Source organism: Oncorhynchus nerka, linkage group LG6, assembly GCF_034236695.1.
Source record: "Oncorhynchus nerka isolate Pitt River linkage group LG6, Oner_Uvic_2.0, whole genome shotgun sequence".
NCBI lineage: Eukaryota > Metazoa > Chordata > Actinopteri > Salmoniformes > Salmonidae > Oncorhynchus > Oncorhynchus nerka.
This window is the reverse complement of record NC_088401.1, coordinates 285,248-310,242: the sequence shown is the minus strand read 5'-3', so window position 1 is coordinate 310,242 and position 24,995 is coordinate 285,248. Positions and strand designations below refer to the sequence as shown.

Sequence of the window (24,995 nt, the reverse complement as noted above, 5' to 3'; positions counted from 1 at the left end):
CTAACCTAGTGTGTCCTATGGAGCCTGTTGTCCTAACCTAGTGTGTCCTATGGAGCCTATTGTCCTATGGAGCCTATTGTCCTATGGAGCCTGTTGTCCTAACCTAGTGTGTCCTATGGAGCCTGTTGTCCTAACCTAGTGTGTCCTATGGAGCCTGTTGTCCTAACCTAGTTGTCCTATGGAGCCTGTTGTCCTAATAGTGTGTCCTATTGGCCTGTTGTACTGACCTAGTGTGTCCTATGGAGCCTATTGTCCTAACCTAGTGTGTCCTATGGAGCCTGTTGTCCTAACCTAGTGTGTCCTATGGGGCCTGTTGTACTGACCTAGTGTGTCCTATGGAGCCTATTGTCCTAACCTAGTGTGTCCTATGGAGCCTGTTGTCCTAACCTAGTGTGTCCTATGGAGCCTGTTGTACTAACCTAGTGTGTCCTATGGAGCCTATTGTCCTAACCTAGTGTGTCCTATGGAGCCTGTTGTCCTAACCTAGTGTGTCCTATGGAGCCTGTTGTCCTAACCTAGTGTGTCCTATGGAGCCTGTTGTCCTAACCTAGTGTGTCCTATGGAGCCTGTTGTCCTAACCTAGTGTGTCCTATGGAGCCTATTGTCCTATGGAGCCTATTGTCCTATGGAGCCTGTTGTCCTAACCTAGTGTGTGGAGTGTCCTATGGAGCCTATTGTCCTAACCTAGTGTGTCCTATGGAGCCTGTTGTCCTAACCTAGTGTGTCCTATGGGGCCTGTTGTACTGACCTAGTGTGTCCTATGGAGCCTATTGTCCTAACCTAGTGTGTCCTATGGAGCCTGTTGTCCTAACCTAGTGTGTCCTATGGAGCCTGTTGTACTAACCTAGTGTGTCCTATGGAGCCTATTGTCCTAACCTAGTGTGTCCTATGGAGCCTGTTGTCCTAACCTAGTGTGTCCTATGGAGCCTATTGTCCTATGGAGCCTGTTGTCCTAACCTAGTGTGTCCTATGGAGCCTGTTGTCCTAACCTAGTGTGTCCTATGGAGCCTGTTGTCCTAACCTAGTGTGTCCTATGGAGCCTGTTGTCCTAACCTAGTGTGTCCTATGGAGCCTATTGTCCTAACCTAGTGTGTCCTATGGAGCCTGTTGTCCTAACCTAGTGTGTCCTATGGGGCCTGTTGTACTGACCTAGTGTGTCCTATGGAGCCTATTGTCCTAACCTAGTGTGTCCTATGGAGCCTGTTGTCCTAACCTAGTGTGTCCTATGGAGCCTGTTGTACTAACCTAGTGTGTCCTATGGAGCCTATTGTCCTAACCTAGTGTGTCCTATGGAGCCTGTTGTCCTAACCTAGTGTGTCCTATGGAGCCTATTGTCCTATGGAGCCTGTTGTCCTAACCTAGTGTGTCCTATGGAGCCTGTTGTCCTAACCTAGTGTGTCCTATGGAGCCTGTTGTCCTAACCTAGTGTGTCCTATGGAGCCTGTTGTCCTAACCTAGTGTGTCCTATGGAGCCTGTTGTCCTAACCTAGTGTGTCCTATGGAGCCTGTTGTCCTAACCTAGTGTGTCCTATGGAGCCTGTTGTCCTAACCTAGTGTGTCCTATGGGGCCTGTTGTACTGACCTAGTGTGTCCTATGGAGCCTATTGTCCTAACCTAGTGTGTCCTATGGAGCCTGTTGTCCTAACCTAGTGTGTCCTATGGAGCCTGTTGTACTAACCTAGTGTGTCCTATGGAGCCTGTTGTACTAACCTAGTGTGTCCTATGGAGCCTATTGTCCTAACCTAGTGTGTCCTATGGAGCCTGTTGTCCTAACCTAGTGTGTCCTATGGAGCCTATTGTCCTATGGAGCCTGTTGTCCTAACCTAGTGTGTCCTATGGAGCCTGTTGTCCTAACCTAGTGTGTCCTATGGAGCCTGTTGTCCTAACCTAGTGTGTCCTATGGAGCCTGTTGTCCTAACCTAGTGTGTCCTATGGAGCCTGTTGTCCTAACCTAGTGTGTCCTATGGAGCCTGTTGTCCTAACCTAGTGTGTCCTATGGGGCCTGTTGTACTGACCTAGTGTGTCCTATGGAGCCTATTGTCCTAACCTAGTGTGTCCTATGGAGCCTGTTGTCCTAACCTAGTGTGTCCTATGGAGCCTGTTGTACTAACCTAGTGTGTCCTATGGAGCCTATTGTCCTAACCTAGTGTGTCCTATGGAGCCTGTTGTCCTAACCTAGTGTGTCCTATGGGGCCTGTTGTACTGACCTAGTGTGTCCTATGGAGCCTATTGTCCTAACCTAGTGTGTCCTATGGAGCCTGTTGTCCTAACCTAGTGTGTCCTATGGAGCCTGTTGTACTAACCTAGTGTGTCCTATGGAGCCTATTGTCCTAACCTAGTGTGTCCTATGGAGCCTGTTGTCCTAACCTAGTGTGTCCTATGGAGCCTGTTGTCCTAACCTAGTGTGTCCTATGGAGCCTGTTGTCCTAACCTAGTGTGTCCTATGGAGCCTGTTGTCCTAACCTAGTGTGTCCTATGGAGCCTGTTGTCCTAACCTAGTGTGTCCTATGGAGCCTATTGTCCTATGGAGCCTATTGTCCTATGGAGCCTGTTGTCCTAACCTAGTGTGTCCTATGGGGCCTGTTGTACTGACCTAGTGTGTCCTATGGAGCCTATTGTCCTAACCTAGTGTGTCCTATGGAGCCTGTTGTCCTAACCTAGTGTGTCCTATGGAGCCTGTTGTACTAACCTAGTGTGTCCTATGGAGCCTATTGTACTAACCTAGTGTGTCCTATGGAGCCTATTGTCCTAACCTAGTGTGTCCTATGGAGCCTGTTGTCCTAACCTAGTGTGTCCTATGGAGCCTATTGTCCTATGGAGCCTGTTGTCCTAACCTAGTGTGTCCTATGGAGCCTGTTGTCCTAACCTAGTGTGTCCTATGGAGCCTGTTGTCCTAACCTAGTGTGTCCTATGGAGCCTGTTGTCCTAACCTAGTGTGTCCTATGGAGCCTGTTGTCCTAACCTAGTGTGTCCTATGTGGCCTGTTGTACTGACCTAGTGTGTCCTATGGAGCCTATTGTCCTAACCTAGTGTGTCCTATGGAGCCTGTTGTCCTAACCTAGTGTGTCCTATGGAGCCTGTTGTACTAACCTAGTGTGTCCTATGGAGCCTATTGTCCTAACCTAGTGTGTCCTATGGAGCCTGTTGTCCTAACCTAGTGTGTCCTATGGGGCCTGTTGTACTGACCTAGTGTGTCCTATGGAGCCTATTGTCCTAACCTAGTGTGTCCTATGGAGCCTGTTGTCCTAACCTAGTGTGTCCTATGGAGCCTGTTGTACTAACCTAGTGTGTCCTATGGAGCCTATTGTCCTAACCTAGTGTGTCCTATGGAGCCTGTTGTCCTAACCTAGTGTGTCCTATGGAGCCTGTTGTCCTAACCTAGTGTGTCCTATGGAGCCTGTTGTCCTAACCTAGTGTGTCCTATGGAGCCTGTTGTCCTAACCTAGTGTGTCCTATGGAGCCTATTGTCCTATGGAGCCTATTGTCCTATGGAGCCTGTTGTCCTAACCTAGTGTGTCCTATGGAGCCTATTGTCCTATGGAGCCTATTGTCCTAACCTAGTGTGTCCTATGGAGCCTGTTGTCCTAACCTAGTGTGTCCTATGGGGCCTGTTGTACTGACCTAGTGTGTCCTATGGAGCCTATTGTCCTAACCTAGTGTGTCCTATGGAGCCTGTTGTCCTAACCTAGTGTGTCCTATGGAGCCTGTTGTACTAACCTAGTGTGTCCTATGGAGCCTATTGTCCTAACCTAGTGTGTCCTATGGAGCCTGTTGTCCTAACCTAGTGTGTCCTATGGAGCCTATTGTCCTATGGAGCCTGTTGTCCTAACCTAGTGTGTCCTATGGAGCCTGTTGTCCTAACCTAGTGTGTCCTATGGAGCCTGTTGTCCTAACCTAGTGTGTCCTATGGAGCCTGTTGTCCTAACCTAGTGTCCTATGGAGCCTGTTGTCCTAACCTAGTGTGTCCTATGGAGCCTGTTGTCCTAACCTAGTGTGTCCTATGGGGCCTGTTGTACTGACCTAGTGTGTCCTATGGAGCCTATTGTCCTAACCTAGTGTGTCCTATGGAGCCTGTTGTCCTAACCTAGTGTGTCCTATGGAGCCTGTTGTACTAACCTAGTGTGTCCTATGGAGCCTATTGTCCTAACCTAGTGTGTCCTATGGAGCCTGTTGTCCTAACCTAGTGTGTCCTATGGAGCCTGTTGTACTAACCTAGTGTGTCCTATGGAGCCTGTTGTCCTAACCTAGTGTGTCCTATGGAGCCTGTTGTCCTAACCTAGTGTGTCCTATGGAGCCTGTTGTCCTAACCTAGTGTGTCCTATGGAGCCTATTGTCCTATGGAGCCTATTGTCCTATGGAGCCTGTTGTCCTAACCTAGTGTGTCCTATGGAGCCTATTGTCCTAACCTAGTGTGTCCTATGGAGCCTGTTGTCCTAACCTAGTGTGTCCTATGGGGCCTGTTGTACTGACCTAGTGTGTCCTATGGAGCCTATTGTCCTAACCTAGTGTGTCCTATGGAGCCTGTTGTCCTAACCTAGTGTGTCCTATGGAGCCTGTTGTACTAACCTAGTGTGTCCTATGGAGCCTATTGTCCTAACCTAGTGTGTCCTATGGAGCCTGTTGTCCTAACCTAGTGTGTCCTATGGAGCCTATTGTCCTATGGAGCCTGTTGTCCTAACCTAGTGTGTCCTATGGAGCCTGTTGTCCTAACCTAGTGTGTCCTATGGAGCCTGTTGTCCTAACCTAGTGTGTCCTATGGAGCCTGTTGTCCTAACCTAGTGTGTCCTATGGAGCCTGTTGTCCTAACCTAGTGTGTCCTATGGAGCCTGTTGTCCTAACCTAGTGTGTCCTATGGGGCCTGTTGTACTGACCTAGTGTGTCCTATGGAGCCTATTGTCCTAACCTAGTGTGTCCTATGGAGCCTGTTGTCCTAACCTAGTGTGTCCTATGGAGCCTGTTGTACTAACCTAGTGTGTCCTATGGAGCCTATTGTCCTAACCTAGTGTGTCCTATGGAGCCTGTTGTCCTAACCTAGTGTGTCCTATGGGGCCTGTTGTACTGACCTAGTGTGTCCTATGGAGCCTATTGTCCTAACCTAGTGTGTCCTATGGAGCCTGTTGTCCTAACCTAGTGTGTCCTATGGAGCCTGTTGTACTAACCTAGTGTGTCCTATGGAGCCTATTGTCCTAACCTAGTGTGTCCTATGGAGCCTGTTGTCCTAACCTAGTGTGTCCTATGGAGCCTGTTGTCCTAACCTAGTGTGTCCTATGGAGCCTGTTGTCCTAACCTAGTGTGTCCTATGGAGCCTGTTGTCCTAACCTAGTGTGTCCTATGGAGCCTATTGTCCTATGGAGCCTATTGTCCTATGGAGCCTGTTGTCCTAACCTAGTGTGTCCTATGGAGCCTATTGTCCTATGGAGCCTATTGTCCTAACCTAGTGTGTCCTATGGAGCCTGTTGTCCTAACCTAGTGTGTCCTATGGGGCCTGTTGTACTGACCTAGTGTGTCCTATGGAGCCTATTGTCCTAACCTAGTGTGTCCTATGGAGCCTGTTGTCCTAACCTAGTGTGTCCTATGGATCCTGTTGTACTAACCTAGTGTGTCCTATGGAGCCTATTGTCCTAACCTAGTGTGTCCTATGGAGCCTGTTGTCCTAACCTAGTGTGTCCTATGGAGCCTATTGTCCTATGGAGCCTGTTGTCCTAACCTAGTGTGTCCTATGGAGCCTGTTGTCCTAACCTAGTGTGTCCTATGGAGCCTGTTGTCCTAACCTAGTGTGTCCTATGGAGCCTGTTGTCCTAACCTAGTGTGTCCTATGGAGCCTGTTGTCCTAACCTAGTGTGTCCTATGGAGCCTGTTGTCCTAACCTAGTGTGTCCTATGGGGCCTGTTGTACTGACCTAGTGTGTCCTATGGAGCCTATTGTCCTAACCTAGTGTGTCCTATGGAGCCTGTTGTCCTAACCTAGTGTGTCCTATGGAGCCTGTTGTACTAACCTAGTGTGTCCTATGGAGCCTATTGTCCTAACCTAGTGTGTCCTATGGAGCCTGTTGTCCTAACCTAGTGTGTCCTATGGAGCCTGTTGTCCTAACCTAGTGTGTCCTATGGAGCCTGTTGTCCTAACCTAGTGTGTCCTATGGAGCCTGTTGTCCTAACCTAGTGTGTCCTATGGAGCCTATTGTCCTATGGAGCCTATTGTCCTATGGAGCCTGTTGTCCTAACCTAGTGTGTCCTATGGAGCCTATTGTCCTATGGAGCCTATTGTCCTAACCTAGTGTGTCCTATGGAGCCTGTTGTCCTAACCTAGTGTGTCCTATGGGGCCTGTTGTACTGACCTAGTGTGTCCTATGGAGCCTATTGTCCTAACCTAGTGTGTCCTATGGAGCCTGTTGTCCTAACCTAGTGTGTCCTATGGAGCCTGTTGTACTAACCTAGTGTGTCCTATGGAGCCTATTGTCCTAACCTAGTGTGTCCTATGGAGCCTGTTGTCCTAACCTAGTGTGTCCTATGGAGCCTATTGTCCTATGGAGCCTGTTGTCCTAACCTAGTGTGTCCTATGGAGCCTGTGTCCAACTCTAGTGTGTCCTATGGAGCCTGTTGTCCTAACCTAGTGTGTCCTATGGAGCCTGTTGTCCTAACCTAGTGTGTCCTATGGAGCCTGTTGTCCTAACCTAGTGTGTCCTATGGAGCCTGTTGTCCTAACCTAGTGTGTCCTATGGGGCCTGTTGTACTGACCTAGTGTGTCCTATGGAGCCTATTGTCCTAACCTAGTGTGTCCTATGGAGCCTGTTGTCCTAACCTAGTGTGTCCTATGGAGCCTGTTGTACTAACCTAGTGTGTCCTATGGAGCCTATTGTCCATGGAGCCTAGTGTGTCCTATGGAGCCTGTTGTCTAACCTAGTGTGTCCTATGGAGCCTATTGTCCTATGGAGCCTGTTGTCCTAACCTAGTGTGTCCTATGGAGCCTGTTGTCCTAACCTAGTGTGTCCTATGGAGCCTGTTGTCCTAACCTAGTGTGTCCTATGGAGCCTGTTGTCCTAACCTAGTGTGTCCTATGGAGCCTGTTGTCCTAACCTAGTGTGTCCTATGGAGCCTGTTGTCCTAACCTAGTGTGTCCTATGGAGCCTGTTGTCCTAACCTAGTGTGTCCTATGGAGCCTATTGTCCTATGGAGCCTATTGTCCTATGGAGCCTGTTGTCCTAACCTAGTGTGTCCTATGGAGCCTATTGTCCTATGGAGCCTATTGTCCTATGGAGCCTGTTGTCCTATGGAGCCTGTTGTCCTATGGAGCCTGTTGTCCTATGGAGCCTGTTGTCCTAACCTAGTGTGTCCTATGGAGCCTATTGTCCTATGGAGCCTATTGTCCTAACCTAGTGTGTCCTATGGAGCCTGTTGTCCTAACCTAGTGTGTCCTATGGGGCCTGTTGTACTGACCTAGTGTGTCCTATGGAGCCTATTGTCCTAACCTAGTGTGTCCTATGGAGCCTGTTGTCCTAACCTAGTGTGTCCTATGGAGCCTGTTGTACTAACCTAGTGTGTCCTATGGAGCCTATTGTCCTAACCTAGTGTGTCCTATGGAGCCTGTTGTCCTAACCTAGTGTGTCCTATGGAGCCTATTGTCCTATGGAGCCTGTTGTCCTAACCTAGTGTGTCCTATGGAGCCTGTTGTCCTAACCTAGTGTGTCCTATGGAGCCTGTTGTCCTAACCTAGTGTGTCCTATGGAGCCTGTTGTCCTAACCTAGTGTGTCCTATGGAGCCTGTTGTCCTAACCTAGTGTGTCCTATGGAGCCTGTTGTCCTAACCTAGTGTGTCCTATGGGGCCTGTTGTACTGACCTAGTGTGTCCTATGGAGCCTATTGTCCTAACCTAGTGTGTCCTATGGAGCCTGTTGTCCTAACCTAGTGTGTCCTATGGAGCCTGTTGTACTAACCTAGTGTGTCCTATGGAGCCTATTGTCCTAACCTAGTGTGTCCTATGGAGCCTGTTGTCCTAACCTAGTGTGTCCTATGGAGCCTGTTGTACTAACCTAGTGTGTCCTATGGAGCCTATTGTCCTAACCTAGTGTGTCCTATGGAGCCTGTTGTCCTAACCTAGTGTGTCCTATGGAGCCTATTGTCCTATGGAGCCTATTGTCCTATGGAGCCTGTTGTCCTAACCTAGTGTGTCCTATGGAGCCTATTGTCCTATGCAGCCTATTGTCCTATGGAGCCTGTTGTCCTATGGAGCCTGTTGTCCTATGGAGCCTGTTGTCCTATGGAGCCTATTGTCCTATGGAGCCTGTTGTCCTATGGAGCCTATTGTCCTATGGAGCCTGTTGTCCTAACCTAGTGTGTCCTATGGAGCCTGTTGTCCTAACCTAGTGTGTCCTATGGAGCCTGTTGTCCTATGGAGCCTGTTGTCCTATGGAGCCTATTGTCCTATGGAGCCTGTTGTCCTAACCTAGTGTGTCCTATGGAGCCTGTTGTCCTAACCTAGTGTGTCCTATGGAGCCTGTTGTCCTATGGAGCCTGTTGTCCTATGGAGCCTGTTGTCCTAACCTAGTGTGTCCTATGGAGCCTGTTGTCCTAACCTAGTGTGTCCTATGGAGCCTATTGTCCTATGGAGCCTATTGTCCTATGGAGCCTATTGTCCTATGGAGCCTGTTGTCCTAACCTAGTGTGTCCTATGGAGCCTGTTGTCCTAACCTAGTGTGTCCTATGGAGCCTATTGTCCTATGGAGCCTATTGTCCTATGGAGCCTATTGTCCTATGGAGCCTGTTGTCCTAACCTAGTGTGTCCTATGGAGCCTATTGTCCTATGGAGCCTATTGTCCTAACCTAGTGTGTCCTATGGAGCCTGTTGTCCTATGGAGCCTATTGTCCTAACCTAGTGTGTCCTATGGAGCCTATTGTCCTATGGAGCCTATTGTCCTATGGAGCCTATTGTCCTATGGAGCCTGTTGTCCTAACCTAGTGTGTCCTATGGAGCCTATTGTCCTATGGAGCCTGTTGTCCTAACCTAGTGTGTCCTATGGAGCCTATTGTCCTATGGAGCCTGTTGTCCTAACCTAGTGTGTCCTATGGAGCCTGTTGTCCTAACCTAGTGTGTCCTATGGAGCCTGTTGTCCTATGGAGCCTGTTGTCCTATGGAGCCTGTTGTCCTATGGAGCCTGTTGTCCTAACCTAGTGTGTCCTATGGAGCCTGTTGTCCTAACCTAGTGTGTCCTATGGAGCCTATTGTCCTATGGAGCCTATTGTCCTATGGAGCCTATTGTCCTATGGAGCCTGTTGTCCTAACCTAGTGTGTCCTATGGAGCCTATTGTCCTATGGAGCCTATTGTCCTAACCTAGTGTGTCCTATGGAGCCTGTTGTCCTATGGAGCCTATTGTCCTAACCTAGTGTGTCCTATGGAGCCTGTTGTCCTATGGAGCCTATTGTCCTATTGTCCTAACCTAGTGTGTCCTATGGAGCCTGTTGTCCTATGGAGCCTATTGTCCTAACCTAGTGTGTCCTATGGAGCCTGTTGTCCTATGGAGCCTATTGTCCTAACCTAGTGTGTCCTATGGAGCCTGTTGTCCTATGGAGCCTATTGTCCTAACCTAGTGTGTCCTATGGAGCCTGTTGTCCTATGGAGCCTATTGTCCTAACCTAGTGTGTCCTATGGAGCCTGTTGTCCTATGGAGCCTATTGTCCTAACCTAGTGTGTCCTATGGAGCCTGTTGTCCTATGGAGCCTATTGTCCTAACCTAGTGTGTCCTATGGAGCCTGTTGTCCTATGGAGCCTATTGTCCTAACCTAGTGTGTCCTATGGAGCCTGTTGTCCTATGGAGCCTATTGTCCTAACCTAGTGTGTCCTATGGAGCCTATTGTCCTAACCTAGTGTGTCCTATGGAGCCTATTGTCCTAACCTAGTGTGTCCTATGGAGCCTGTTGTCCTATGGAGCCTGTTGTCCTATGGAGCCTATTGTCCTATGGAGCCTATTGTCCTATGGAGCCTATTGTCCTATGGAGCCTATTGTCCTATGGAGCCTATTGTCCTAACCTAGTGTGTCCTATGGAGCCTATTGTCCTAACCTAGTGTGTCCTATGGAGCCTGTTGTACTAACCTAGTGTGTCCTATGGAGCCTATTGTCCTATGGAGCCTATTGTCCTATGGAGCCTATTGTCCTATGGAGCCTATTGTCCTATGGAGCCTATTGTCCTATGGAGCCTATTGTCCTAACCTAGTGTGCCCTATGGAGCCTATTGTCCTAACCTAGTGTGTCCTATGGAGCCTGTTGTACTAACCTAGTGTGTCCTATGGAGCCTATTGTCCTATGGAGCCTATTGTCCTATGGAGCCTATTGTCCTATGGAGCCTATTGTCCTATGGAGCCTATTGTCCTATGGAGCCTATTGTCCTATGGAGCCTATTGTCCTAACCTAGTGTGCCCTATGGAGCCTATTGTCCTAACCTAGTGTGTCCTATGGAGCCTGTTGTACTAACCTAGTGTGTCCTATGGAGCCTATTGTCCTATGGAGCCTATTGTCCTATGCAGCCTATTGTCCTATGGAGCCTATTGTCCTATGGAGCCTATTGTCCTATGGAGCCTATTGTCCTATGGAGCCTATTGTCCTATGGAGCCTATTGTCCTATGGAGCCTGTTGTCCTATGGAGCCTGTTGTCCTATGGAGCCTGTTGTCCTATGGAGCCTGTTGTCCTAACCTGGAGCCTGTGGAGCCTGTTGTCCTATGGAGCCTATTGTCCTATGGAGCCTGTTGTCCTATGGAGCCTATTGTCCTAACCTAGTGTGTCCTATGGAGCCTGTCCTTGGTCCTTGGAGCCTAGTGTGTCCTATGGAGCCTATTGTCCTATGGAGCCTGTTGTCCTATGGAGCCTGTTGTCCTGGAGCCTGTGTGTCCTATGGAGCCTATTGTCCTATGGAGCCTGTTGTCCTATGGAGCCTGTTGTCCTATGGAGCCTGTTGTCCTATGGAGCCTGTTGTCCTATGGAGCCTATTGTCCTATGGAGCCTGTTGTCCTATGGAGCCTGTTGTCCTAACCTAGTGTGTCCTATGGAGCCTATTGTCCTATGGAGCCTGTTGTCCTATGGAGCCTGTTGTCCTATGGAGCCTGTTGTCCTATGGAGCCTGTTGTCCTATGGAGCCTGTTGTCCTATGGAGCCTGTTGTCCTAACCTAGTGTGTCCTATGGAGCCTGTTGTCCTATGGAGCCTATTGTCCTATGGAGCCTATTGTCCTATGGAGCCTATTGTCCTATGGAGCCTGTTGTCCTATGGAGCCTGTTGTCCTATGGAGCCTGTTGTCCAATGGAGCCTGTTGTCCTATGGAGCCTATTGTCCTATGGAGCCTGTTGTCCTATGGAGCCTGTTGTCCTATGGAGCCTGTTGTCCTATGGAGCCTGTTGTCCTATGGAGCCTGTTGTCCTATGGAGCCTGTTGTCCTAACCTAGTGTGTCCTATGGAGCCTGTTGTCCTATGGAGCCTATTGTCCTATGGAGCCTATTGTCCTATGGAGCCTGTATTGCTTCTGTTTTCCAATGTATTGTTTTAATTTAAAGTGTGTTGGGATTTTTTTTTACTTAACGATTACAAGCATACCCATAACATGATGCAGCCACCACTATGCTTCAACATATGGAGTTTGGTACTCTGTAATGTGTTGTATTGGATTTGCCCCAAACATAACACTTTGTATTCAGGACAAAATGTAAATTGCTTTACCAGATATTTTGCAGTTTTGCTTTAGTGCCTCGTTGCAAACAGGATGCATGTTCTGGAATATTTGTTATTCTGTACAGGCTTCCTTCATTTCACTATGTCAATTAGGTTAGAATTGTGGAGTTACTACAATGTTGTCGATTCATCCTGTTTTCTCCTATCACAGCCATTCAACCCTAACGTCACCATTGGCCTCGTGGTTATGTATAGGGTATAGAGATGAGGTAGTCATTCAAAAATCATGTTCAACACTATTACGTCACACAGTCAGTCCATGCAATTTATGTGACTCATTTAGAGAGTTGTTACTCCTGAACTTATTTAGGCCATAACAAAGGGGTTGAATACTTATTGAATCAAGACATTTCAGCTTTTCATTTTTAATTTATTTGTCAAATGTTCTAAAAACATAGTTCCACTTTGACATGATGGGCTATTGTGTGTAGGCCAGTGACACACAAAACATCTCTATTTAATTCATTTTAAATTCAGGATGTAACAACAAAATGTGGAAAAAGTCAAGGGGTGTGAATACTTTCTGAAGGCACTGATGTGTTGGACAGACCTGTTTCCAAGATGACTGCAGAGCCAACCCAGGAACTTTACTTTCTGTAGACTGACAGGGTGTAGACCACCGAGAGGAGAGGGGAGAGAGGGGTCAAGGGGTGTGAATACTTCCTGAAGGTCCTGATGTGTTGGACAGACCTGTTTCCAAGATGACTGCAGAGCCAACCCAGGAACTTTACAATCCCTTTATTGATATACTACTTTCTTATTATTCCACTGACCTCTAACCCTGACCTCTTCATTTTTTATTTATTTTTTATTTAACCAGGTAGGCAAGTTGAGAACAAGTTCTCATTTACAATTGCGACCTGGCCAAGATCAAGCAAAGCAATTCGACAGATACAACGACACACAGTTACACATGGAGTAAAACAAACATACAGTCAATAATACAGTATAAACAAGTCTATATACAAAATGAGGTGAGAAGGGAGGTAAAGGCAAAAAGGGCCATGGTGGCAAAGTAAATACAATATAGCAAGTAAAACACTGGAATGGTAGTTTTGCAATGGAAGAATGTGCAAAGTAGACATACAAATAATGGGGTGCAAAGGAGCAAAATAAATAAATTAATTAAATACAGTTGGGAAAGAGGTAGTTGTTTGGGCTAAATTATAGGTGGGCTATGTACAGGTGCAGTAATCTGTGAGCTGCTCTGACAGTTGGTGCTTAAAGCTAGTGAGGGAGATAAGTGTTTCCAGTTTCAGAGATTTTTGTAGTTCGTTCCAGTCATTGGCAGCAGAGAACTGGAAGGTGAGGCTTCCGAAGAAAGAATTGGTTTTGGGGGTGACTAGAGAGATATACCTGCTGGAGCGTGTGCTACAGGTGGGAGATGCTATGGTGACCAGCGAACTGAGATAAGGGGGGACTTTACCTAGCAGGGTCTTGTAGATGACATGGAGCCAGTGGGTTTGGCGACGAGTATGAAGCGAGGGCCAGCCAACGAGAGCGTACAGGTCGCAATGGTGGGTAGTATATGGGGCTTTGGTGACAAAAAGGATTGCACTGTGATAGACTGCATCCAATTTGTTGAGTAGGGTATTGGAGGCTATTTTGTAAATGACATTGCCAAAGTCGAGGATTGGTAGGATGGTCAGTTTTACAAGGGTATGTTTGGCAACATGAGTGAAGGATGCTTTGTTGCGAAATAGGAAGTCAATTCTAGATTTAACTTTGGATTGGAGATGTTTGATATGATATGGGTCTGGAAGGAGAGTTTACAGTCTAACCAGACACCTAAGTATTTGTAGTTGTCCACGTATTCTAAGTCAGAGCCGTCCAGAGTAGTGATGTTGGACAGGCGGGTAGGTGCAGGTAGCGATCGGTTGAAGAGCATGCATTTTGTTTTACTTGTATTTAAGAGCAATTGGAGGCCACGGAAGGAGAGTTGTATGGCATTGAAGCTTGCCTGGAGGGTTGTTAACACAGTGTCCAAAGAAGGGCCGGAAGTATACAGAATGGTGTCGTCTGCGTAGAGGTGGATCAGAGACTCACCAGCAGCAAGAGCGACCTCATTGATGTATACAGAGAAGAGAGTCGGTCCAAGAATTGAACCCTGTGGCACACCCATAGAGACTGCCAGAGGTCCGGACAGCAGAACCTCCGATTTGACACACTGAACTCTATCAGAGAAGTAGTTGGTGAACCAGGCGAGGCAATCATTTGAGAAACCAAGGCTGTCGAGTCTGCCGATGAGGATGTGGTGATTGACAGAGTCGAAAGCCTTGGCCAGATCAATGAATACGGCTGCACAGTAATGTTTCTTATCGATGGCGGTTAAGATATCGTTTAGGACCTTGAGCGTGGCTGAGGTGCACCCATGACCAGCTCTGAAACCAGATTGCATAGCAGAGAAGGTATGGTGAGATTCGAAATGGTTGGTAATCTGTTTGTTGACTTGGCTTTCGAAGACCTTAGAAAGGCATGGTAGGATAGATATAGGTCTGTAGCAGTTTGGGTCAAGAGTGTCCCCCCCTTTGAAGAGGGGGATGACCGCAGCTGCTTTCCAATCTTTGGGAATCTCAGACGACACGAAAGAGAGGCAGATAATTTTAGAAAGAAAGGGTCCAGATTGTCTAGCCCGGCTGATTTGTAGGGGTTCAGATTTTGCAGCTCTTTCAGAACATCAGCTGAATGGATTTGGGAGAAGGAGAAATGGGGAAGGCTTGGGCGAGTTGCTGTTGGGGGTGCAGTGCTGTTGACCGGGGTAGGAGTAGCCAGGTGGAAAGCATGGCCAGCCGTAGAAAAATGCTTATTGAAATTCTCAGTTATGGTGGATTTATCAGTGGTGACAGTGTTTCCTATCTTCAGTGCAGTGGGCAGCTGGGAGGAGGTGTTCTTATTCTCCATGGACTTTACAGTGTCCCAGAACTTTTTTGAGTTAGTGTTGCAGGAAGCAAATTTCTGCTTGAAAAAGCTAGCCTTGGCTTTTCTAACTGCCTGTGTATAATGGTTTCTAGCTTCCCTGAACAGCTGCATATCACGGGGGCTGTTCGATGCTAATGCAGAACGCCATAGGATGTTTTTGTGTTGGTTAAGGGCAGTCAGGTCTGGGGAGAACCAAGGGCTATATCTGTTCCTGGTTCTAAATTTCTTGAATGGGGCATGTTTATTTAAGATGGTTAAGAAGGCATTTAAAAAAAGATATCCAGGCATCCTCTACTGACGGGATGAGATCAATATCCTTCCAGGATACCCCGGCCAGGTCGATTAGAAAGGCCTGCTCGCTGAAGTGTTTCAGGGAGCGTTTTACAGTGATGAGTGGAAGTCGTTTGACCGCTGACCCATTACGGATGCAGGCAATGAGGCAGTGATCGCTGAGATCTTGGTTGAAGACAGCAGAGGTGTATTTAGAGGGGAAGTTGGTTAGGATGATATCTATGAGGGTGCCCGTGTTTAAGGCTTTGGGGAGGTACCTGGTAGGTTCATTGATAATTTGTGTGAGATTGAGGGCATCAAGTTTAGATTGTAGGGTGGCTGGGGTGTTAAGCATGTTCCAGTTTAGGTCGCCTAGCAGCACGAGCTCTGAAGATAGATGGGGGGCAATCAGTTCACATATGGTGTCCAGAGCACAGCTGGGGGCAGAGGGTGGTCTATAGCAGGCGGCAACGGTGAGAGACTTCTTTTTAGAGAGGTGGATTTTTAAAAGTAGAAGTTCAAATTGTTTGGGTACAGACCTGGATAGTAGGACTGAACTCTGCAGGCTATCTTTGCAGTAGATTGCAACACCGCCCCCTTTGGCAGTTCTATCTTGTCTGAAAATGTTTTAGTTTGGAATTAAAATGTCTGAATTTTTGGTGGTCTTCCTAAGCCAGGATTCAGACACAGCTAGAACATCCGGGTTGGCAGAGTGTGCTAAAGCAGTGAATAGAACAAACTTAGGGAGGAGGCTTCTAATGTTAACATGCATAACATTCATGACAGGTGTCCAGTCGTTCAGAGTGACGCCCCATCCGTCTGTCCCTCCTGGCATCGTGCTGTCGGACCCTGAGGCTGTGGCTGAGCTTTGTGCTCCTCCTCTCAGAGCCATCACACTGCAGCTGGAGGACAAGGCCAACCTCACAGACTGGATGGCTTTGCTCTGGCCTGCCACTGGGAAACGTACGTACACACAGACAGAGATGGGGCAATAGGTCAACAATGTTTTTTAATTTTTTTATTTTACCTTTATTTAACCAGGCAAGTCAGTTAAGAACAAATTCTTATTTTCAATGACGGCCTAGGAACAGCGGGTTAACTGCCTGTTCAGGGGCAGAACGACAGATTTGTACCTTGTCAGCTCGGGGGTTTGAACTTGCAACCTTCCGGTTACTAGTCCAACGCTCTAACCACTAGGGTACCCTGCCGCCCTGTGTTGTGTTATCAGAGGGAGGCCAGATCAGCCCAGATCATTTCCAGTGGTTCTCGTATCGAGACAGAGCTCTTGGTTACAAGATGGACCTGCTGGCTGAAACCTTCTCCAATGGAAAGATCTTGCTGGGCTCCTACATGAAGAAACCTCTGCTGGTGGACCACAGCGCCACCACTGTGAGTAACCCTGACCTTTAACTCTCTGCTGGTGGACCACAGCGCCACCACTGTGAGTAACCCTGACCTCTAACCCCTAACCCTCTACTGGTCGACAACAGCACTAGCAATGTGAGTAACCCTGACCTCTAACCCCTAACCCTCTACTGGTCGACAACAGCACTAGCAATGTGAGTAACCCTGACCTCTAACCCCTAACCCTCTACTGGTCGACAACAGCACTAGCAATGTGAGTAACCTTTAACCCCTGATCCCTAAAACCATCAGGGATGTAAAATTGTCGCTTTTCTGCGATATTCGCCATTTTGATTTCTAAATAGGCCATCCACCTGAATCGTGTAGATCCGAAGAATGAACCATTTGAGCTTGGAAGGGGTTGTGGTCTGTTCTCTGTTTCTCACATTGAAATCATTGACTGAGCACAGAATACACCCCTACGCGTTCTACAAAGACGATATCAGAGTTGAGTGTGATGTCAGATACACTACATTACCAACAGCCCTGGTGTTTGGCGATTAGGCCAGACTCGCAGTCGGTGTTCCAAATCATCTCAATGGGGTTGAGGTCAGGGCTCTGTGCAGGCCAATCAAGTTCTTCTACACCGATCTCAACAAACCATTATTTCTGTATGGACCTCGCTTTGTGCACAGGGGCATTGTCATGCTGAAACAGGAAAGGCCCTTCCCCAAACTGTTGCCACAAAAGGTCGAAGCACAGAATCGTCTAAAATCTGCCCTTTCCTGTTTCAGCATGACAATACCCCTGTGCATGCCGTATCGTCAAGATTTCCCTTCACTGGAACTAAGGGGCCCGAACCATGAAAAACAACCATTATTCCTCCTCCGCCAAACATGTTTAAATGTCTTACTCACGTCGGCCACGGAGGAGAGCCCACAGTCCTTGGCAGCAGGCCATTTCAGTGGCACTGTGTTATCCTCAAAGTGGGCAAAGAAGATGTTTAGCTTGTCTGGAAGCAAGATGTCGGTGTCCGCGACAAGGATAGTTTTCTTTTTGAAGCCACATACGTCTCGTGTCTGAGCCGTTCAAATGCGGCTCCACTTTGTCTCTTTACTGGCGGTTTGTCTGTTTGATTGCCTTACGGAGGGAATAACTACACTGTTGGTATTCAGCCATATTCCCAGTCACCTGGCCACGGTTAAATGCGGTATTTTGTGCTTTCAGTTTTGCGCGAATGCTGCCATCTATCTAGGTTTTAATAGTCACAGTGGGTGAAACATCTCATACACGTCCTGGTAAACTCACTCACCGACTCAGCGTATCCGGAACATATCCCATCTCCGCGTGAGAAAAAACAATCGCGAAGCGGGGATTCTGTTTGGTCAGACCAGCATTGAATAGTTCTTAGCATGGGCACTTCCTGTTTGAGTTTCTGCCTATAAGATGGGAGGAGCAAATTGGAGTTGTGGCCAGATTTGCCGAAAATTGGGCGGGGGAAAAAATATCCCGGGAGTTGGAGTATCAGTGGTTGAGTGTTTTGGCAGTGCGAGTACTTCAGTCAATATCCCGAGAGAGCCATGTTTCCGTGAAGCAGACTGTTACAATCCCTGATGTCTCTCTGGAAAGAGATCCGCACCATGAGCTCGTCAATTTTATTATCCAGAGACTGAACAATAACGAGTAATATACTCGGAAGCGGTGGGTGGTGTGCGCGCCTGCTAAGTCAGACTAGAATACCTCTCCTTCGCCGGCTTGTTCTGGGTCGGCTTCTGGAATCAGTTCAATTGCCCTTGGGGGTGCAAACAAAGGATCTGCTTCGGGAAAGTCGTGTTCCTGGTCGTAATGGTTCTAGTGCTGATGAGTTACCGCCGCTCTGATATCCAATAGTTCTTCCCGGTTGTATGTGATGATTCTGGGCTAACATTCTAAGAACATTTGTAAGAAATAATACATAAAAAAACAAAATACTGCAAAGTTTTCTAAGAGCAAGAAGTGGGACAGCCCCATCTTTCGGCATTATGAGACCTGTGTTCATTTTCTATTATTCCTGCTCGAGATGTTTGTCATTATTAGTGGACGTGCATTGTTCTAGTTCAATTTGTAACAATTGAATTTTGAAAGCCAGAATAGTGATTATAGCAAAAAAGAGGTTTTGATAAAATGGTGTAATTATTAGTGGGTCTTATAGTTGTGGAAGGCTTATATTTAGCTAGGTATAATTTTACATACTGTCTTTAGACCTTCTAATTGTGCAACAAAGCTTATTCAGAGAGAACTTTAAGAAAAATCTAGATTTATATTGTGAATCACATTTCACTACTTAAAAAAAAAAAAAATTATCTAGATGGAAATCTAACCGACCCTCATTAACCGGTCAACAAATGTATTTATTTCTCATTTTTACTAACAGTAAAATTATTTTCCTAACAGTATGCATGCATTCAAGGAATGTAAATGTTTCACTGAGACCTTAATGTTGCATATGTCTTCCAGTCGAAAGGCTTATTATTGAACAACTCCTGTAATGAAACAGCTGACAAAACCTCATTTTTCAAACAGTTGCCAAAATGCCATTTGTGGGAAAACCCTGTTCTTAACAGCGTACCTAATGGTGTGACAGGGGGAAAACCCTGTTCTTAACAGCGTACCTAATGGTGTGACAGGGGGAAAACCCTGTTCTTAACAGCGTACCTAATGGTGTGACAGGGGGAAAACCCTGTTCTTAACAGCGTACCTAATGGTGTGACAGGGGGAAAACCCTGTTCTTAACAGCGTACCTAATGGTGTGACAGGGGGAAAACCCTGTTCTTAACAGCGTACCTAATGGTGTGACAGGGGGAAAACCCTGTTCTTAACAGCGTACCTAATGGTGTGACAGGGGAAAACCCTGTTCTTAACAGCGTACCTAATGGTGTGACAGGAGAAAACCCTGTTCTTAACAGCGTACCTAATGGTGTGACAGGGGAAAACCCTGTTCTTAACAGCGTACCTAATGGTGTGACAGGGGAAAACCCTGTTCTTAACAGCGTACCTAATGGTGTGACAGGGGAAAACCCTGTTCTTAACAGCGTACCTAATGGTGTGACAGGGGGAAAACCCTGTTCTTAACAGCGTACCTAATGGTGTGACAGGGAGAAAACCCTGTTCTTAACAGCGTACCTAATGGTGTGACAGGGGGAAAACCCTGTTCTTAACAGCGTACCTAATGGTGTGACAGGGGGAAAACCCTGTTCTTAACAGCGTACCTAATGGTGTGACAGGGGGAAAACCCTGTTCTTAACAGCGTACCTAATGGTGTGACAGGGGGAAAACCCTGTTCTTAACAGCGTACCTAATGGTGTGACAGGGGGAAAACCCTGTTCTTAACAGCGTACCTAATGGTGTGACAGAGATGAAAATCTCAGTTAGAACCGTAGAATGCAATGGCAACAAATAGTCACAGTGGGTGAAACATCTCCTATACACGTCCTGGTAAACTCACACACCGACTCAGCGTATTCGTCAACGTTATTCTTGGAAGCTATCCGGAACATATCCCATCTCCGCGTGAGAAAAAACAATCGCGAAGCGGGGATTCTGTTTGGTCAGACCAGAATTGAATAGTTCTTAGCACGGGGTTTCTAATATGACTAGGATTGTGCCTTTGGCTTCTAGACAACACTTTTTTTTATATATATATGAAAACCAATAGAACAGGAGTGAAATGCTGTTAATGGCACGAGGAAGCATTTATAAAATAATTGCCTCTACGTTTCTCTGGATGGATTTTGGCTACTCTGAAGCAAGGTAAAACATGCCTCATTATTTGAAGTAATGTACAACGGTCAGGTTTCAAACACGTATACTTTTTTTTTTTTTTAAGTCAAGGCTTGGCTTTTTCAGGAGAGGCTTTATTACTGCCACTTTTAGTGAGTTTGGTGCACATCCGGACGATAGGGAGCTGTTTATTATGTTCAACACAGGAGGGCCGAGCAAAGGAAGTAGCTCTTTCAGTAGTTTAGTTGGAATAGGGTCCAGTTGGCAGTTCTGTCCTGGCAGTTCTGTGCAGACTCGTGACAACAAAGTTTTGCAGAAATACGCATATTAAAAGAGAGTCCATAAGCTGTTTTCTAATCATCATGATCAAATCACTGCTCGGCCATCCTCCCTTGGGGAATGCTGCTTTTTAGTCAGCTTTGCGACAGTATCAAAATACATTTGGATTGTTTTTATTCTGCTCAATAAGACTAGAAAAGAAGGATGTCCGAACAGCTTTTTACCAGCTAGTTGGAAGACCTCCAGGTTGGTGGAGCGTCAGTTCCTAAACATTTTCTGGAGGCTTCAGGGCTCGGGTATTATCTCTATTATACAAGGGTATCAATTTGTTGAGGTGTATAACCTCCTAACCAGCTGTGTGTTCTTGTTATTCCAGGTGTATAACCTCCTAACCAGCTGTGTGTTGTTGTTCCAGGTGTATAACCTCCTAACCAGCTGTGTGTTGTTGTTGTTCCAGGTGTATAACCTCCTAACCAGCTGTGTGTTGTTGTTGTTCCAGGTGTATAACCTCCTAACCAGCTGTATGTTGTTGTTGTTCCAGGTGTATAACCTCCTAACCAGCTGTATGTTGTTGTTGTTCCAGGTGTATAACCTCCTAACCAGCTGTGTGTTGTTGTTGTTCCAGGTGTATAACCTCCTAACCAGCTGTGTTGTTGTTGTTGTTCCAGGTGTATAACCTCCTAACCAGCTGTATGTTGTTGTTCCAGGTGTATAACCTCCTAACCAGTTGTGTGTTGTTCCAGGTGTATAACCTCCTAACCAGCTGTGTGTTGTTGTTGTTCCAGGTGTATAACCTCCTAACCAGCTGTGTTGTTGTTGTTCCAGGTGTATAACCTCCTAACCAGCTGTGTGTTGTTGTTGTTCCAGGTGTATAACCTCCTAACCAGCTGTGTGTTGTTGTTCCAGGTGTATAACCTCCTAACCAGCTGTGTGTTGTTGTTCCAGGTGTATAACCTCCTAACCAGCTGTGTGTTGTTGTTGTTCCAGGTGTATAACCTCCTAACCAGCTGTATGTTGTTGTTGTTCCAGGTGTATAACCTCCTAACCAGCTGTATGTTGTTGTTGTTCCAGGTGTATAACCTCCTAACCAGCTGTGTTGTTGTTGTTCCAGGTGTATAACCTCCTAACCAGCTGCGTTGTTGTTGTTCCAGGTGTATAACCTCCTAACCAGCTGTATGGTGTTGTTGTTCCAGGTGTATAACCTCCTAACCAGCTGTATGTTGTTGTTGTTCCAGGTGTATAACCTCCTAACCAGCTGTGTGTTGTTGTTGTTGTTGTTCCAGGTGTATAACCTCCTAACCAGCTGTGTTGTTGTTGTTCCAGGTGTATAACCTCCTAACCAGCTGTGTTGTTGTTGTTCCAGGTGTATAACCTCCTAACCAGCTGCGTTGTTGTTGTTCCAGGTGTATAACCTCCTAACCAGCTGTATGTTGTTGTTGTTCCAGGTGTATAACCTCCTAACCAGCTGTGTGTTGTTGTTGTTCCAGGTGTATAACCTCCTAACCAGCTGTGTGTTGTTGTTGTTCCAGGTGTATAACCTCCTAACCAGCTGTGTGTTGTTGTTGTTGTTCCAGGTGTATAACCTCCTAACCAGCTGTGTGTTGTTGTTCCAGGTGTATAACCTCCTAACCAGCTGTGTGTTGTTGTTGTTCCAGGTGTATAACCTCCTAACCAGCTGTGTTGTTGTTGTTGTTGTTGTTCCAGGTGTATAACCTCCTAACCAGCTGTGTTGTTGTTGTTCCAGGTGTATAACCTCCTAACCAGCTGTGTTGTTGTTGTTCCAGGTGTATAACCTCCTAACCAGCTGCGTTGTTGTTGTTCCAGGTGTATAACCTCCTAACCAGCTGTATGTTGTTGTTGTTCCAGGTGTATAACCTCCTAACCAGCTGTATGTTGTTGTTGTTCCAGGTGTATAACCTCCTAACCAGCTGTGTGTTGTTGTTGTTCCAGGTGTATAACCTCCTAACCAGCTGTTTGTTGTTGTTGTTGTTGTTCCAGGTGTATAACCTCCTAACCAGCTGTGTGTTGTTGTTGTTCCAGGTGTATAACCTCCTAACCAGCTGTGTTGTTGTTGGTGTTCCAGGTGTATAACCTCCTAACCAGCTGTGTGTTGTTGTTGTTCCAGGTGTATAACCTCCTAACCAGCTGTGTTGTTGTTGTTGTTCCAGGTGTATAACCTCCTAACCAGCTCAGTAACTGTGAAGATCAATGGCAAAGAGAACCATTATAACCCAGGACAGACCTTCATGGTCCCATGTGGTGAGTTGTAACCCAGGACAGACCATGTCTTCTGACCCTCTCCCTGTGTTGTCCAATAGGCCATGTCTTCTGACCCTCTCCCTGTGTTTGTCCAACAGACCATGTCTTCTGACCCTCTCCCTGTGTTTGTCCAACAGACCATGTCTTCTGACCCTCTCCCTGTGTTTGTCCAACAGGCCATGTCTTCTGACCCTCTCCCTGTGTTTGTCTAACAGGCCATGTCTTCTGACCCTCTCCCTGTGTTTGTCCAACAGACCATGTCTTCTGACCCTCTCCCTGTGTTTGTCCAACAGGCCATGTCTTCTGACCCTCTCCCTGTGTTTGTCCAACAGGCCATGTCTTCTGACCCTCTCCCTGTGTTTGTCCAATAGGCCATGTCTTCTGACCCTCTCCCTGTGTTTGTCCAATAGGCCATGTCTTCTGACCCTCTCCCTGTGTTTGTCCAACAGGCCATGTCTTCTGACCCTCTCCCTGTGTTTGTCCAACAGGCCATGTCTTCTGACCCTCTCCCTGTGTTTGTCCAACAGGCCATGTCTTCTGACCCTCTCTCTGTGTTGTCCAACAGGCCATGTCTTCTGACCCTCTCCCTGTGTTTGTCCAACAGGCCATGTCTTCTGACCCTCTCCCTGTGTTTGTCCAACAGGCCATGCCTACAGCCTCCACAATCTGACCCAGGAACCCGCTGCTCTACACTTCACCAGGATGCTGGCAGAGAGCTCAGAGTGAGGCCTGGAGACCACAGCCAGGGGCTCAGTACAATAGTGACAGGTCAGAGTAGTGAAGGATCCTTACAGACGACCACCAGGTACCTCAACTTAGGAGTGACTGAGACCGGCAGAGACAACAAGCTAGAGAGGCCCTCCTCACCCACCTCAATGACATTCCCAAGGACTTAACAGGAAATGACCAGCCAGTGATTTAAATGGAAAAGTTAGAAAGATTAAAAGTGTACAGATGGCTCCGTTGTAAGTGCTTGTTATTGTCTTATTGTCACAGTAACATTTGTAAATATCAATACTTTTGTTTCTATGGTTTCTTGTGCCCCCCTACTGTGTACATTTAATGTGACCAATGAAATAACTTGTAAAGGCTTCTGGGTATTTTTATTGGAATATTTATCTTCTGTCAACTGTTGCAAACACATGGTATGTAAAAAATAAAAAGTAATTCAGTCCTGGCTGTGTTAGCTTTATTCTACTAAACTCAGCAAAAATAAATAAACATCTCTTTTTCAGGACCCTGAAATCAAAATAACTTCACAGATCTTCATTGTAAAAGGTTTAAACACTGTTTCCCAATGCTTGTTCAATGGACCATAAACAATTAATGAACCTGCACCTGTGGAATGGTTCATCTCTAGGGAGATGTCGAACTTCACCAGCAGCGCTTCCTTCAAGCCCTTGTAGACGTTGGACAGCAGCGCTTCCTTCAAGCCCTTGTAGACGTTGGACAGCAGCGCTTCCTTCAAGCCCTTGTAGACGTTGGCCAGCAGCGCTTCCTTCAAGCCCTTGTAGACGTTGGACAGCAGCGCTTCCTTCAAGCCCTTGTAGACGTTGGCCAGCAGCGCTTCCTTCAAGCCCTTGTAGACGTTGGCCAGCAGCGCTTCCTTCAAGCCCTTGTAGACGTTGGCCAGCAGCGCTTCCTTCAAGCCCTTGTAGACGTTGGACAGCAGCGCTTCCTTCAAGCCCTTGTAGACGTTGGACAGCAGCGCTTCCTTCAAGCCCTTGTAGACGTTGGACAGCAGCGCTTCCTTCAAGCCCTTGTAGACGTTGGACAGCCCCTCATCCATTGCTGTGTAAGCCTCTAAGGCCTTGCCCGTGAGCAATGGGACAAGCCTGCAGGCCCACTCTACCTCAGGCCACTGCCACGTCTTGGCCATGCGCTCAAACCTCAGCAGGTAGTTTTCAATGTCCTCCCCCTGCTGGTATGAGGGCATCTTTGGCTCCTTCCTCAGGAATGCTGGAAGATGGACGTTTACACTGCTGGGGCTGGCCTCATTACTGCTTGGGGAGCCTTTGAGCCTTTTTCGTCCTGGTGTTGGCAGACCCAATCTTGGGCTCTCACTGACGAGTTCCGCTTGGTGAGGAGCTGTGAGGATAGATTGGCGTAGACTCCGTAACTCCTGCTTGAGGTCTTCGTCCCTCCTCTCAAGGCAGGTGATTAGTTGCTGGAAAGGGCTACCATGGTTGGGTTCTGGTCCCCCAACTGCTCCTTCAGTCAGATGGTCTTTTATGGCTGTCCCTGCTGGTTCAACCGGTAGCTCAAAACGGTTCTGGTTGTGTTTGGCCACTTGGTCGGGCTCCTAGTTTCTCATTCTTGACCTCTTCTTCACCAGACGATTCCATGGTATTCCACCCCGGTTCAACTTCAGGTAACTTTTCTAACAGCTGATGCTGCTGCTGAGAACGCAATCCTGTACGCATTCCTTTACCTCTCTTGTTGGAATTCACTGAT

General features: G+C 47.1%; 1 protein-coding gene across 3 annotated transcripts in view; it reads left to right on the top strand.

Annotated features, from left to right (window-relative positions):
• si:ch211-161h7.4 (serine/arginine repetitive matrix protein 2) overlaps positions 1-23,715 on the top strand; it is a 101,662-nt gene extending 77,947 nt beyond the window's left edge. Inside the window, exons 14-17 of one of the 3 annotated variants that reach the window (XM_065019185.1) lie at positions 15,687-15,863; positions 16,129-16,289; positions 22,451-22,541; positions 23,185-23,715. In XM_065019185.1, the coding sequence (XP_064875257.1) occupies positions 15,687-15,863; positions 16,129-16,289; positions 22,451-22,541; positions 23,185-23,267 (512 nt within the window). In that variant the 3' untranslated portion in view covers positions 23,268-23,715. Of the gene's footprint in view, positions 1-15,686; positions 15,864-16,128; positions 16,290-20,616; positions 20,974-22,450; positions 22,542-23,184 lie in introns of those variants that run through there. The other 2 variants (XM_065019184.1, XM_065019186.1) reach the window with 2 other exon arrangements.
• The last annotated feature ends 1,280 nt before the right edge of the window (positions 23,716-24,995 follow it).